The 15,933-nt window shown below is 44.9% G+C and overlaps 1 protein-coding gene and 1 pseudogene across 10 annotated transcripts in view; one reads left to right on the top strand and one right to left on the bottom strand.

The window, feature by feature from the left end:
• Positions 1 to 15,933, top strand: part of TECPR2 (tectonin beta-propeller repeat containing 2) — a 140,330-nt gene that overhangs the window by 6,300 nt on the left and 118,097 nt on the right. For 8 of the 10 annotated variants that reach the window (XR_004432249.1, XM_033191215.1, XM_033191209.1 and 5 more), the window contains exon 2: positions 7,405 to 7,695. Coding sequence is in view for 9 of the 10 variants with exons in the window: in XM_033191215.1 (XP_033047106.1) it covers positions 7,477 to 7,695 (219 nt within the window). In the remaining variant the exon portion in view is untranslated. Of the gene's footprint in view, positions 1 to 1,070; positions 1,714 to 4,068; positions 4,111 to 7,404; positions 7,696 to 15,933 lie in introns of those variants that run through there. The other 2 variants (XM_033191210.1, XM_033191211.1) reach the window with 2 other exon arrangements.
• Positions 5,024 to 5,105, bottom strand: LOC117071956 (annotated as a pseudogene).

Below are 15,933 nucleotides of genomic sequence, written 5' to 3'. Positions count from 1 at the left end.
TTGACTCCATTCTAGCTAGACTGCAGTCTCAAAGCCCTTCCTGTGTAGAGACTGCGAGCTGTCAGTGGATAGCATCAAATCAAGCGGATGGATTCTTAAAAGTTGAATGTCATAATTTTGACAGAGCTACTATAAGGAAAATTATTTTTATTTTTTAAAAATTTTTATTGATTGATTGATTGATTGTCTTGCTCTTTCGCCCAGGCTGGAGTGCAGTGGCTCGATCATGGCTCACTGCAGCCTCGAACTCCCGGGCTCAGTGGATCCTCCAGGTTCAGTCGATTCTCCAGGCTCAATCGATTCTCGTGCCTCAGCCTCCTGAGTAGATGAGACTACAGGCATGCACCACCACACCTGGCTAATTTTTTGTATTTTTTGTAGAGACAGAGTTTCGTCATGTTCCCCAGGCTGGTGTCAAACCTCTGGGCTCGGCCCAGCACGGTGGCTCACTCCTATAATCCCAGCACTTTGGGAGGCCAAGGTGGGCAGATCACAAGGTCAGGAGATTGAGACCATCCTGGCTAACACAGTGAAACCCCGTCTCTACTAAAAAAAAAAATACAAAAATTAGCCGGGCGTGGTGGCGGGCGCCTGTAGTCCCAGCTACTCAGGGGGCTGAGGCAGGAGAATGGCTTGAACCCTGGAGGCGGAGCTTGCAGTGAGCTGAGATCGCACCACTACACTCCAGCCTGGGCGACAGAGCGAGACTCCATCTCAAAAATAAACAAACAAACAAACAAACAAACCCCTGGGCTCAAGTGATCTGCCCACCTCAGCCTCCCAAAGTACTGGGATTACAGTTGTGAGCCACTGTGCCTGGCTGAGTAATAACTTTTTTTTGAGACGGAGTTTCATTCTTGTTGCCCAGACTGGAGTGCAATGGTGCAATCTCGATTCACTGGAACCTCTGCCTTCTGGGTTCAAGCGTTTCTCCTGCCTCAGCCTCCTGAGAAGCTGGGATTACAGGCACCTGCCACCACGCCCAACTAATTTTTGTGTTTTAGTAGAGACAGGGTTTTACCAAGTTGGTCATGCTGGTCTCAAACTCCTGACCTCAGATGATCCACCTACCTCGGCCTCCCAAAGTGCTGGGATTACAGGCATGAACCACCACGCCCGGCTGGTAATGAGATTTTTAAAGGAGGAAATAACATTAGGCAATACTTATTGGTGAAGAGCTCAGCACTTCCACTTTCTTGCTAGAAGATCTCATCAGCTAAAGCAGATACAAAAGTGCCTTCTAGAGATAGGGAGTAGAAGGTGTGAAGGCCAGGACATGAGAGGTCACGCCTGTTTTAATTAGAAGCAGTTCAGTGTGGCTGGAGGACAGATGAGGGATCCTGGGGTGGCAGAGGCCAGATCACCAAGGTTCTTGTAAGCCAGCGACGCTTGGGCTTTAGCAGGAGGAGGATGGGGACCACTGCAGAGTGTTAAGCAAGGGAGTGATGACATCAGCTTTGCACATCAGGAAAATCCCTCTGTTTGCCATGTGGATGGGGGAAGGGAGAGGCGGGTAGATGTGCTGGGCACCAGAGAGCGCTGTAGGTGAGAGGCAGTGGTGGCCCGAGTTAGGGGTGACACACTGGAGTGTGTGGGAGATGTACCAAATGGAGAACTGGGGACATGGAGAGGAGAGGAGGAGGGATCGGGGAGGATGCCCCTTTTCTGGCTTGGACAGCATGGCCCAAGCAGCTGGTAGAAGATACAAGATGGGTAAGAGTTTTTGACATTGTTCATTTACTCTGTGTTTATAGCTAGGATGTATGTTTTACTAATCCCATTTCAGATGGTAAATGGAGATCTAGAGAGGTTAAGCAATTTTTCCAGGGTTCTTCAGGTAATTTTAGGAGTACTAGGATTTGAACTCAGGTCTTTTTCACTTCAGTATCATTAGCCACTCATTGTACAGTTCTTCCCTGGTGGAAAGAGGGTCAGTTCTGTGGCTGTAGGTCTGAGACCTGGGGGTTGGGTGGGGTGGAACATGGACTTGGATGAACATTGGATAAGGAGGAGGAGCAGAAAGTCTTAGCAGAAATGTTTGTTGAGTCTGCATTGTTTTTCCCAAACCTAGCACAGGACGGTGAGACAGTGGCTCTATGCCTCTTCCTCAGCCTGTCCTAGACACTCTTTCTGCCAGGAGGACAGTTTTGCTGGGAACTGGCCTCAGCCTGCTCTTCCTATCTGAATGGTGGGTGAATGACAGGCAAGTCTGGTGCTAAGTCCATCCAGAGGCCCCCAGATAGGGAAATAGCTTGGATTCTCTTGTGCCCGCTGGGGCCTTCCTGGGCAACTGGCCCCCAGACGTGGCTGTCCTGACTCATCTGGGTACTGTGGCTTATGGGCCTCTCGATGTCCTTTGGAAAAGCGTGTGTGAGGCATAAATTGATATGCACATTCTTCAAGGCAGTTTGGCAATACATTTTTTTTTAATTCAACATTTTCACCTCGTGAAGTGTACTCCAAGAATATGCTTGGATATATGTCTGTTGTTTATGATGGTGAAATTAAAATCTTTTGGTTGAGAAAATGTTGGTTTATCCATACAGTGTGTCCTCTGCAGTTTTTCTGTGTAGTATAGTCACTAAAAATCACATTCTAGGGTAATGTTTAATGACATGGAAGATACTTAGGATTTGTTAAGTGAAAAAGTCTGTGAGTGTTCATATGTGTTTATATATATGTGTATCTGTAGCTATCTGTGTATATGGCATATCTCAGTATGATGAGATTGTGGCTTTTCTTTACTTCTTTGTCCTTTTATTTTGAGACAGGGTCTCACTCTGTCACCTAGGCTGAAGTACAGTGGTGTAATGAGCTCACTGCAGCCTTGATCTCCTGGGCTCAAGTGATTCTCTGTGCACCACCATACCTGGCTAATTTTTGTATTTTTTGTAGAATCAGGGTCTTGCTATGTTTCCCAGGCTGGTCTCAAATTTCTGGCTTCAAGTGATCTACCCGTCTTGGCCTCTCAAAGTGCTGGCATTATTACAGGTGTGACCCACCGCACCCAGCCTTCTCTCCTCTCCTCTCTTCTCCTCTCTTCTTCTTTTCTTTTTTTTTGAGACGGAGTTTCATTCTTGTTGCCCAGGCTGGAGTGCAGTGGCACGATCTCGGCTCACCGCAAACTCAGTCTTCTGGGTTCAAGCGATTCTCCTGCCTCAGCCTCCCGAGTAGCTGGGATTACAGGCATGTGCCACCGCGCCTGGCTGATTTTGTATTTTTAGTAGAGATGGGGTTTCTCCTTGTTGGTCAGGCTGGTCTTGAACTCTCAACCTCAGATGATCCGCCCCCCTCGGCCTCCCAAAGTGCTGGGGTTCACAGGTGTGAGCCACCGTGCCCGGCCTTCTTTGTACTTTTCTGTATTAACAAATTTTTGAGACCGGGCATGGTGGTTCACACCTGTAATCCCAGCAAGGCTGAGCTTGGTGGCTCAAGCCTGTAATCCTAGCACTTTGGGAGGCCAAGGTGGGCGGATCACCTGAGGTCAGGAGTTCACGACCAGCATGATCAGCATGGTGAAACCCTGTCTCTACTAAAAATACAAAAATTAGCCAGGCGTAGTGGCGGGTACCTGTAATCCCAGCTACTTGGGAGGCTGAGGCACAAGAATCGCTTGAACCTGGGAGGTGGAGGTTGCAGTGAGCCAAGATCATGCCACTGCGCTCCAGCCTGGGTGACAGAGTGAGTCTCAGAAAAAAAAAAGCAAATTTTTGATAGTGAGCATTTATAACTGTTATAAAAAGTTAAAGAAATTGCGGCATATCAATGTGTGTGTGAGTGTGTATGTCTGCACTCTTGAAGGAAACAAAGCCTTTACTGTTTCTGTGCCTTGGAAAGAAGAATGAGAAATTTCCACACCCATGAAGTGGAGGAACATTCATGTGTAATGTTTGGGGATTGCAGGAAAAAAAAAATGGAAGTAACTATGATGCCTACTTCTTGGTCTTTTTTTTCTCTCTCTCTCTTTTTGGTGAGGATTTAATGGGTTCATGTGCTAAGAACAGTTTGTATTAAGTGCAGACAGTTTTCAACTTACAAGGTTTCAACTTCCTATTTTTTGACTTTCAGATTGAACGAAAATGATACTATTCAGTAGAAACCGTATTTCAGGTAACCATACAGCCATTCTGTTTTTCACTTTCAACATGGTATTAAATAAATTACATGAGATATTCAACACTTTATGATAAAATAGGCTTTGGTTAGGCGATTTTGCCCAGCTCTAGGTTACCATAAGTATTCTAATCTCATATTTAAGTTAGGCTAGGCTAAACTAAGATGTTTGGCAGGTTAGGTGCATTAAATGTATTTTTACTTATATTTTCAGCTTAGGATGGTTTTATTGGGACGTAACCCCATTTTAAGTTGAGAAGCATCTGTAAAAACATTAGCTATTCCCATTATTATTAATGCAAAAGAGGTTGGATTGGGTTCGTAAGTATCACAGAGGAATGCAATTATTATTATTATTTATTTACCTTTAAGAAAGTTCTCATACATGGGTATATTCTGTCTTCCTACTTCACTGTATTGGCTATTGTGACTATCAGATGAAATACAGGAATCTAAGGCCGGGCGCAGTGGCTCACACCTGTAATCCCAGCACTTTGGGAGGCTCCAGTGGGCAGATCATGGCGTCAGGAGTTTGAGACCAGCCTGGCGAATGTGGTGAAACCCCCGTCTCTACTAAAAAATACAAAAATTAGCTGGGCGTGGTGGCACACGCCTGTAGTCCCAGCTACTTGGGAGACTGAGGCAGAAGAATTGCTTGAACCCAGGAGGCGGATGTTGCAGTGAGCCAAGATCAAGATCGTGCCACTGCACTCCAGCCTGGGAGACAGAGCAAGACTCCGTCTCAAAAAAAAAAAAAAAAAAAAAAGGAAATAGAATCTGAAAATGCTTGGAAAACTGGATATGCTATACGGATTTAGGGAATTATTATTCCAGCATTGAATTGGGGTCATATTGAAGAAAAGATGATGTTTTGCTGCTCTTTCATTCCATGTTTTAGAATTTTATATTTAATATTTTTTCTTTTGCTCTACACTTTCAGAGAAACTTCTCTAATAATGAACTATAGAAATGATCCCAGAAAGCACAGCCTTTGTTCTTCCGTTCTTGTCACTCATTCCTTCCTTGCAAATTTTCCTTTTATTTATTTATTCATTTAAGTGACAGTGTCTCACTCTGTCACTCAGGCTAGAGTGCAGTGACACAGTCATAGCTCACTGCAGCCTCAAATTCCTAGGCTCCAGTGATCTTCCTGGCTGAGCGCAGTGGCTCAGACCTGTAATCCCAGCACTTGGGGAAGCCAAGGAGGAAGGATCACTTGAGCCCAGGAGTTGGAGACCAGCCTAGGCAACATAGTGAAACCCTCTTTTATAAAATGAAATATTTGTTTTAAAATCGTGATCTTCCCACCTCAGCCTCATGAGTAGTTAGGACTAAAGGCATGCAGCACCATGCCTGACTAATTTTTAAAAATGTTTTTTGTTGAGGTGGGAGTCTTGCTATGTTGCCCAGGCTGCTTGTGAACTCCTGGTCTCAAGCAGTTCGCCCACCTTGGCCCCCTAAAGCACTAGGATTACAGGCATAAGCCACTGTTCCTGGGCAAAATTTTCCTATTTCATCATTAATTCATTTATTCAACAAATACTTGCTGAATGCCTGTGATGTGCTTAGCCCTTTTCTCTGTGTGGGGGAAGGAAGGGCGAGTGAGGCAGATATGGGCTCTGCTATTATGGGCCTTACAGACTAGTGTGTGTGTGTCGGGGTGGCAGGCAGGCAGATACCCAGTCAGAGAAAAGAAAGGAGATGTGTGGATAGGCCGGGCACGGGACTATGGGCACCCTGTAGTCCAAGCACGTTGGGAGGCTGAGACGAGAGGATCCCTTGAGCCCAGGAGCTTGAGGCTGTAGTGAGCAATGATTGAGACCAGCCTGGGCAACATAGCAAGACCTCACCTCTACAGAAAAAGTTAAAGAATTAGCCAGGCGTGGTGGCATATTCCTGTAGTCTCAGCTGCGTGGGAGGTGGAGGCAGGAGGTTCCCTTGAGCCCAGGAGTTTGGGGCTTCAGTGAGCCATTATCTTGCTACTGCTCTCCAGCCTGGGTCACAGTGAGACTGTGTCTCAAAAAAAAAAAAAAAAAAGAAGAAGAAGAAGAAGAAAGGGACTGTGTAGAGAAAGTAAAACAGGGGGAGGTGACAAAGAGAGAACTCAGTGGAGGGAGGAGCAGTCAAGTATGGCTCATGAAAGAGGGCACAGTTGAGAAGGAGGAAAAACTCAGTAGAGACAGAACATTCCAAGTGGACGGAACAGCCAATGCATTGGTCAGTCCACTATGTAGAAATAGAAAACCCACAGTTCAGAGAGACCATAAATCCACGATGCAAGAAGTTTCTATGAGAGAAGCTTGGGAGTCTCCTTAGAACCTGAAGAGCTGAAATATCCCTCCAGGTGTAATCAGGTACAGAGCATCTGCCTGGGCTGTTACAGCCTGCCTGTCAGAGCTGTGACTGTGGTGTTGGCAAGAGCCTAGGACTGCAGGGAAAAGACCGAGAGTCGAGTCTCGGCTGTTTGATCTTGAGTGAGGCTCATGACCCTCTGGCCCTCAGTCCCTTCTTCTAAAAGTTGGGGATGTTGCTACCTGCCTTATAAGGTAGGGTGAGGATTAAATGAGTGAGTGAGCATTTTGTGACAGATGGTGTGCATGGAAGGGTTACATATCTTTAGTAAGGGAAGCTTTGAAGCCAAAGTGCTAAGTGGGTGGGTCTCCATGTGGAACAGAATGAGGTGCTGTGTGGCTGGACTCTGAGCGCTGAGGAGGCTGTGGGCATCCAGCCAGGCCAGGGCGCCTGTTCTTCACCATCTCATTAACACAGCCAGCATATCTGTGTCTGAGATTGGCCCACTGTTCTCCTGCTAGAGTGTCTTTCCTGTTTCTCTTTTCCATATCCTGTCCAACCTGGTGGGCGTCATAGTTCAGGATGTGTTCGGTGAAGCCATGTCTACATTCACTCTAATGCCCACTGATCTCTCTCTCTTCTCATGGAGACCCACAAATTATCACCTCATTACTTGTGGATTTGTGTCTTTTCACTGTTTCATCTGCCTCCCTGTCTAGATCATAAGGTACTCGGGAGTAAGAACTGTTTGGTTTTTTGTATTCTTGCCACCTCTCCGTGGCATTCGCTACAACGTAAATCATAGAGATCAGAACATACTGAAGTGCATTTTGAGTTAAATGCTCAAAAGTGATCTTCATGACACCTGTTTACTTTCTCTATTTACTTAAACTCCAGCTATAATGTTTACCTGCCTAAAAGTTCCATGTTCCCATTACTAAACATACTTCTTTTTGATGTGACTAGGCATTGAAAGGATTGTAATGCTTTGTTCTGCAGCCCCCAGGTTTCCCTAGATGACAAATAAACATTCCTTTTCCTGCGTGAAGATCGTCTGTGGAAACCTTGGCCATGGCATCGATATCAGAGCCTGTTACATTCAGAGAGTTCTGCCCGTTGTACTATCTCCTCAATGCCATTCCGACAAAGATCCAGAAGGGTTTCCGCTCTATCGTGGTCTATCTCACGGCCCTCGACACCAACGGGGACTACATCGCAGTGGGCAGCAGCATCGGCATGCTCTATCTGTACTGCCGGCACCTCAACCAGATGAGGAAGTACAACTTCGAGGTGAGCCTTGCTTTGCTTTTCACCCGAGGAGGCACGAGCCATAGCTGATGCTTAACATGCTTGTGTTCTAGGATGAGATAATTTACTTCTGATTTGCCAGAATATGGCCATAATACCTCACTCAAACAATACTTTAAAACCATCTTTAGCTGAAGTGGAATATAACTAAAAACATTGGTGTTTTTAACTTTTTCCTGCCTCCAAAAATCTAACATCGCTTTATTTGTTTATTTGAGACAGAGTCTCGCTCTGTTGTCCCGCCTAGAGTGCAGTGGGACAGTCACAGCTCATTGTAGCCTCAAACTCCTGGGCTCAAGTGATCCTTTTGCTTCAACTTCCTGAGTAGCTAGGACCTCAGGGATGACTGCCACAGCCAGCTGATTTTTGTTTTGTTTTGTCTGTAGAGACATGGTTTCACTATGTTGCCCAGGCTGGTCTTGAACTCCTCGGCTCAAGCAGTCCTCCTGCCTTGGCCTCCCAAAATGCTCGGATTACAGGCATGAGCCACCACACCTGGCCTAACATCACTTTAAAAGAGAACATCACTTGAGGTCAGGAGTGCAAGACCAGCCTTGACCAATATGGTGAAACCCCATCTCTACTAAAAATACAAAAATTAGCTGGGTGTGGTGGCATGCACCTGTAGTCCCAGCTACTCAGGAGGCTGAGACAGGAGAATTGCTTGAACCTGGGAGGTGGAGGTTGCAGTGAGCCAAGATCACACCACTGCACTCCAGCCTGAGTGACAGAGTGAGACTCCATCTTAAAAAAAAGAGAGAACATTTTAGTATTTAAAACTTACTATTACACTTTGAAAGCAGACATTTTTTTTCCTGAGTGTTTACAGGAGCAGGCACATGCCTGTTTTTCAAAGTTTTGAATAATCTCTAGTTCTTCTCTTGAAATTATTATGAGAAAAGTATTTATATGAATATTGGCTTATTGCCAGAATATGCACCTCTTAGCTGAGGTCTCTTCTGTAGCACTGGGATCCTGACCAATCTGTTTCTGCAGTGCTGTGGACTCAGACATTTCTGTGTATTGTAGATATTGGTGGAGATGTTATTTGACCGTGTTGTGGCTGGCACCAACTATTGGTGAATGGTAATGTAATTCACCTGTTTAGTCAATATCTGTAGTTCATTGAGTACATCACTTTTGTGAGAGACTCAAAGTTGACTGAGTTGTGGCTTCTACCACATGGGACTCTATTCTGTCTGTGGTTAGGGGCTTTTACGGACCAAGATACAGCTTTTGTGTCTAAGAGAAATGTTTACAGATACTTGTGTTTTAATCAATATTCAATATATTAAAGTTTTAAAACTTAACTAACTTAAGCCTCTGTGCTCATTTTAAAATAATAAAAATGGTTGGTATACGTACAGCCCTTTCTATGTGTCAGACATTATTCTTTAAAAATATTTTTAAAATTTTTTTTTTAAATTATTTTTTCCTTGTCGCTATGTTTCTTGGACAGACATATATTAACTCATTTTATCCTCACAAAAACTCTCTGAGGCAGATGTTATTATTATCTTCCTCATTTACTAAGGAGGCAGCTGGTGGAGAGAGGGTAGGTGACTTGCCTTAGGTTGGCTGGTAGTAAATGGCAGCACCGTCATGTGAACTTGGGCAGACTGTCTCTAGGGTCTGTATTAATTTTTGGGATTTTTTTTGTTTTTTGTTTTTTGTTTTTTGAGACAGAGTTTCACTCTTGTTGCCCACGCTGGAGTGCAGTGGCATGATCTCGGCTCACTGCAACTTCCACCTCCAAGGTTCGAGCGATTTTCCTGCCTCAGCCTCCAGAGCAGCTGGGATTACAGGCACCCGCTATCGCACCTAGCTAATTTTTGTATTTTTAGTAGAGACGGTGTTTCACCATGTTGGCCAGGCTGGTCTCGAACTCCTGACGTCAGGTGATCCATCTGCCTCAGCCTCCCAAAGTGCTGCGATTACAGGCGTGAGCCACCACACCTGGCCGTGTATTAATATTTTTTGTATAAAAATTAGAACTACTGCTATTTCTTCTCTTTGAGTAATAGCTCATGGATTTGACTGATCAAATTCCCCAAACATTTAAAACCATTACATAATCTTTCAAACTGTAGTTATGAGTTTAATATGTCTGAAATCTCTCAAATACTTCAAACACTTATAAGGAAGACTTGTGAATCCAGTGATGAATCCCAACAAGATAAATCAAAGAAATCCATGCACAGAGGCATCATAGTCAAACTGCTAAATATAAAAATCTTAAAAATAGCCAGAGAAAAATGACATATTACCTGTAGAGGAACAATGATTTAAATGACTGTGGATTTCTCATCAGAAGCTGTATTAGCACATTCTCACGCTGCTGTGAAGAAATACCCAAGCCTGTATAATTTATAAAGAAAAGAGGTTTTATTGACTCACAGTTGCACATGGCTGGGGAGGCCTCAGGAAACGTACAGTCATGGTGGAAGGCACCGCTTCACAGGGCTCACTGTCATGAGAACAGGATGGGGGAAACCGTACCCGTTATTCAATTACCTCTACCTGGTTGCTCCTACGACATGTGGGGGTTATGGGAACTACAGTTCAAGATGAAATTTGGGTGAGGACACAGCCAAACCGTATCAGAAACCATGGAAGCTGGAAGACAGTAGCATTTTTTGGTTTTTTGTTTTTGTTTTGTTTTGAGATGGAGCCTCACTCTGTTGCCCAGGCTGGAGTGCAGTGGTGTGATCTCGGCTCACTGCAACCTCCACCTCCCGAGTTCAAGCAATTCTCATGCCTCAGTCTCCCGAGTAGCTGGGAATACAAGCGCCCGCCACCACACCTGGCTAATTTTTTTGTATTTTTAGTAGAGAGGGGGTTTCACCGTGTTCGCCAGGATTGTCTCGATCTCCTAACCTAATGATCCACCTGCCTCGGCCTCCCAAAGTGCTGGGATTACAGGCATGAGCCACTGCGTCTGGCTTTTTTTTTGTTTATTTGTTTGTTTGTTTTTGGAAGAGTTTCACTCTTGTTGCCCAGGCTGGAGTGCAGTGACACGATTTCGGCTCACTGCAACCTCCGCCTCCTGGGTTCAAACAATTCTCCTGCCTCACCCTCCGTAGTAGCTGGGATTACAGGCACATGCCACTATGCTCAGCTAATTTTTCTAGTTTTAGTAGAGACGGGGTTTCACCGTGTTTTCCAGGCTGGTCTCAAACTCCTGATGTCAGGTGATCCACTCCCCTCGGCCTCCCAAGATGCTGGGATTACAGCTGTGAGCCATCGCGCCCAGCCGATAGTAGCACATTTTTAAAGTGCTGAGAGGCCGGGCATGGTGGCTCACACCTGTAATTCCAGAACTTTGGGAGGCTGAGGCGGGTGGATCACTTGAGGTTGGGAGTTCGAGACCAACCTGGCCAACATGGTGAGAGCCCCATCTCTACTAAAAATACAAAAATTAGCTGGGTGTGGTGGCTCATGCCTGTAATCCCAGCTACTCAGAAGGCTGAGGCATGAGAATCGCTTGAATCCGGGAGGCAGAGGCTGCAGTGAGCTAAGATCACACCACTGCACTCCAGCCTGGGCGACAGAGTGAGACTCCGTCTGAAAAATAAAATAAAGTTCTGAGAGAATTGTCAACCCAGAATTCTTTATGCAGTGAAAATACCTATCAAGAAAGAAGGTGAAATGAAAGTATTATCAGATGAAGAAAAACTTAAGAGGGTTCGTTGCCAGCCGACCTGCTCTAAAGTCATTGCTAAATGAAGTTCTTTAGACAGAAGGGAACTTTGTACATCAAGAATGAAGAATAGGCGGGGCGCGGTGGCTCAAGCCTGTAATCCCAGCACTTTGGGAGGCCGAGACGGGCGGATCACGAGGTCAGGAGTTTGAGACCATCCTGGCTAACACGGTGAAACCCCGTCTCTACTAAAAAATACAAAAATCTAGCCGGGCGAAGTGGCGGGCGCCTGTAGTCCCAGCTACTCCGGAGGCTGAGGCAGGAGAATGGCGTGAACCCGGGAGGCGGAGCTTGCAGTGAGCTGAGATCCGGCCACTGCACTCCAGCCCGGGCGACAGAGCAAGACTCCGTCTCAAAAAAAAAAAAAAAAAAGAATGAAGAATAGTAAATACCTGGGGAGTAAATACAATGGATGATTTTTCCCCTACTGAGTTCTTTAAAATATATTTGACAGTTGAAAACAAAAATTATAACTGATCAAGTTTTAATGGTTGTAGATATAGTAATATCTAAGACAAGTACAACATAAGTAAGGGAGACTAAGGTACCCTATGCATTTGTACATTCTTCTTGAAGAGGTACAATGTTGATTCTAAGTAGATTTTGAAAAATTACGTATATATGTATTGTAATCCCTAGAGCAACTACTCTACGATGAGGTAGATATATCAAAATGAAATTTCAAAAAACGTTGAAACAACTCACAGGAGAGCAGGAAAGGGGAAACAGGAAGGTAAAACAGAAAGAACAGACAAAACAAATAAAATGATAACCTAAATCCAAATATACCAATAGTTACGTTAAATGCAAATGATCTAAATACGCCTATTAAAAGACAGAAATTGTCAGGATGGGTATAAAATGATGAACCAACTGTATGTTGTCTGTAAGAAATTCAATTCAGATATAATGATACAGGTAGGCTGAAAGTAAAAAGATGGAAGAAGATACCTCATGTTAACACTAATCAATGGAAAGTTGGAGTGGCAGCCTGGCACAGTGGCTCACGCCTGTAATACCAGCACTTTGGGAGGCTGAGGCGGGTGGATCATGTGACATCAAGAGTTCAAGACCAGCCTGGCCAACATGGTGAAACGCCACCTCTACTCAAAATACAAAAATCAGCCAGGCATGGTGGCAGACTCCTGTAATCCCAGCTACTCAGGAGGCTGAGGCGGAGAATTGCTTGAACCCGGGAGGCAGAGGTTGCAGTGAGCCAAGATCGTGCCATTGCACTCCAGCCTGGGCAATAAGAGTGAAACTCGGTTTCAAAAAAAAAGAAACAAAGTTGAAGTGGCTGTATTAATATCAAGGTTTTCTTCTGTGCAAAGAAATAACCAGGGATAAAAAAGACATTACATAATAACAGGTTAGTTCACAAAGAAGGCACAGCCATCCTACCTGTATTATGTCCCTTAACAACAGAGCTTCACACAATACATGAAGCAGAAATGGACAAATCTGCAATTACATGTGGAGACTTCAATATTCCTCTCTCAATAATAGAAGCAGTAGACAGAAAATCGACAGGATACAGAAGAACTGAGCAACACCATCAGCCAGCTTGGTCTAATTCACATTTATAGAACACTCTGCCCAACAGCAGCTGAATATACACATTCTTTCCAAGTGCACATGGAACATTCATCGATATGGACCATGTCCTGAGTTAGAAAACATACCTCAACACATTTAGACTAGGCTTTCCAGGCCCTTGTGTTTTACTTTGTTTTTTCATTTTTTATTAAAATATAATTTACACAAAGTTTACATTTTTTTTTTTTTTTTGAGACGGATTTTTGCTCTTGTTGCCCAGGCTGGAGTGCAATGGCACAATCTCGGCTCACCGCAACCTCTACCCGCCGGGTTCAAGTGATTCTCCTGCCTCAGCCTCCCAAGTAGCTGGGATTACAGGCGCCTGCCACCACGCCCGGCTAATTTTTTGTATTTTTAGTAGAGATGGGGTTTCACCATGTTGGCCAGGCTGGTCTCAAACACCAGACCTCAGGTAATCCACTCACCTTGGCCTCCCAAAGTGCTGGGATTACAGGCGTGAGCCACTGTGCCCAGCCTGCAAATCTTAATTGTACAATGTGATAAATTTATATGTGTATGCCTGTTTAATCACCTGGTTCAAGATACAGAACATTTCCAGCACCCCAGAAGATTCTCTTGTGCTACCTCCCAATCATTAACCCTCCCCAAGGTAACTGTTCTGACTTCTAACACAGAGTGGTTTTGACTTCTACAGAGTAGTTTTGCTAGCTCCTTGGGTTTTAATTCAATATTAAATAACCTCTGGCAGTAAGGTTTATATGCTTTAGTGGAATTTGTACTCCTTACTCAGATTGCAGTTACAACCCAGTTTTTTGTAAAACACATACATGTGTCTCATTGATATCACCATTATATTGTCTTTTTTTTTTTTTTTTTTTTTTTTTTTTTGAGGCAGAGTCTCACTCTGTCACCCAGGCTGGAGTGCAATGGAGTGATCTTGGCTCACTACAGTCGCCACCTCCTGGGTTCAAATGATTCTCCTGCCTCAGCCTCCTGAATAGCTGGAATTACAGGCGCCTGCCACCATGCCCGGCTAATTTTTGTATTTTTAGTAGAGATAGGGTTTTACCATGTTGGCCAGGCTGGATTCAAACTCGTGATCTCAAGTGATCCACCCGCCTCAGCGTCCTAAAGTGCTAGGATTACAGGCGTGGGTCACTGCTCCCAGCCGCGTATTGTCTTTTAGAAAAACTGTATAACTATTTAAATATTTTCGGCCACCAAATTAAAAAGAAAATACTAAAGTTGAAGTTTATTGTTCCCCAGAATGAAACTACAAATTACATCTGATGGCCATTTTTACAGTTTAACCAATAATTAGTTTTCTATTTATCATACTATCCTTGTTTTGTTTTCCAATAACAGAATACCTAAGAATGGTAGTTGTTCTTTTTTTTTTTTTTTTTGAGATGGAGTTTCGCTCTTGTTGCTTAGGCTGGAGTGCAATGGCGCAACCTCAGCTCACCGCAACCTCCGCCTCCTGGATTCAAGTGATTCTCCTGCCTCAGTCTCCTGAGTAGCTGAGATTACAGGCATGCGCCACCACGCCCGGCTAATTTTGTATTTTTAGTAGAGACAGGGTTTCTCCATGTTGGCCAGGCTGGTCTCAAACTTCTGACTCCAAGTGAGCCACCTGCCTCGGCCTTCCAAAGTGCAGGGATTACAGGTGTAAACCACTGCATCCGGCCAGTAGTTGTTTTTATTTTTTTTTATTACTTTTAATTTTTTTAAAGAGGTTTATTTGGCCCACAGTTCTATAGCTGGAAAGTCCAAGCTTGGGCAGCTGCATCTGGTGGGGACCTCATGCTGCTTCCACTCATGGTGGGAATTGGAAGGGGACCAGGTGTGTATCAAGAGATCACATGGTAGGCCGGGCATGGTGGCTCAGGCCTGTAATCCCAGCACTTTGGGAGGGCGAGCCAGGCGGATCACGAGGTCAGGAATTTGAGACCAGCATGGACAACATGGTGAAACCCCATCTCTACTAAAAATAGAAAAATTAGCCAGGTATGGTGGCCCGTGCCTGTAATCCCAGCTACTCAGGAGGCTGAGGCAGGAGAATCGCTTGAACCCAGGAAGCAGAGGTTGCAGTGAGCCGAGATTGCACCCTGCATTCCAGCCTGGGTAACAGAGCAAGACTCCGTCTCAAAAAAAAAAAAATATCACATGGCAAGAGGGGAACCAAGGATGCCAGACTCGTTTTCTTTTCCTTTCCTTTTTTTTTTGAGACAGTTTTACTCTTGTTGCCCTGGCTGGAGTGCAATGGTGCAATCTCGGCTCACTGCAACCTCTGCCTCCTGGGTTCCAGCAATTCTCCTGCCTCAGCCTTCTGAGTGGCTGGGATTACAGGTGTGCGCCACCACCTCTGGCTAATTTTTGTAGTTTTAGTAGAGACAGGGTTTCACCGTGTTGGCCAGGCTGGTCTCAAACGCCTGACCTCAGGTGATCGCCTGCCTCAGCTTCCTGAAGTGCTGGGATTACAGGCATGAGCCACTGCACCTGGCTCTTTTTCTTTTAGTATGGAGTGCTTCACAAATTTGTGTGCCATCCTTGTGCAAGGAAGCCAGACTCTTGTTAACCACCTGCTGTCTTGGAAACTAATCCAGTCCTTGGAGAGTGAGTACTCATTCACCCACGAGGAGGGCATGAATCTATTCATGAGAGACCTATCCCCATGGCCCAAACACCTTCCACTAGGCCCCACCTCCCAGCACTGCCACTTTGGGGATCCAACTTCAACATACATTTTGGCAAGGACAAACCACATCTAAACCATAGCAGATATGGTGAGTCGCGTGAGCTCTGAAGGAATGTGATGTGGTGGAATGGCATCCACAGGCTCTACCGGAGATTGAGGGAAGCTGCTACGAATGACTGGGTCCAGCAACATAGAAGGGGACTCTGGGAGAATCCCGTGCAAAGATGTTAGCTAGTCCAGGCATGGTGGCACACACCTGTAATCC

Source organism: Trachypithecus francoisi, unplaced genomic scaffold (genome assembly GCF_009764315.1).
Source record: "Trachypithecus francoisi isolate TF-2019V2 unplaced genomic scaffold, Tfra_2.0 Lachesis_group3, whole genome shotgun sequence".
Taxonomy (NCBI): Eukaryota; Metazoa; Chordata; class Mammalia; order Primates; family Cercopithecidae; genus Trachypithecus; species Trachypithecus francoisi.
The sequence above is the reverse complement of the archived record's forward strand: the minus strand, read 5'-3'. Positions and strand labels throughout refer to the sequence as shown.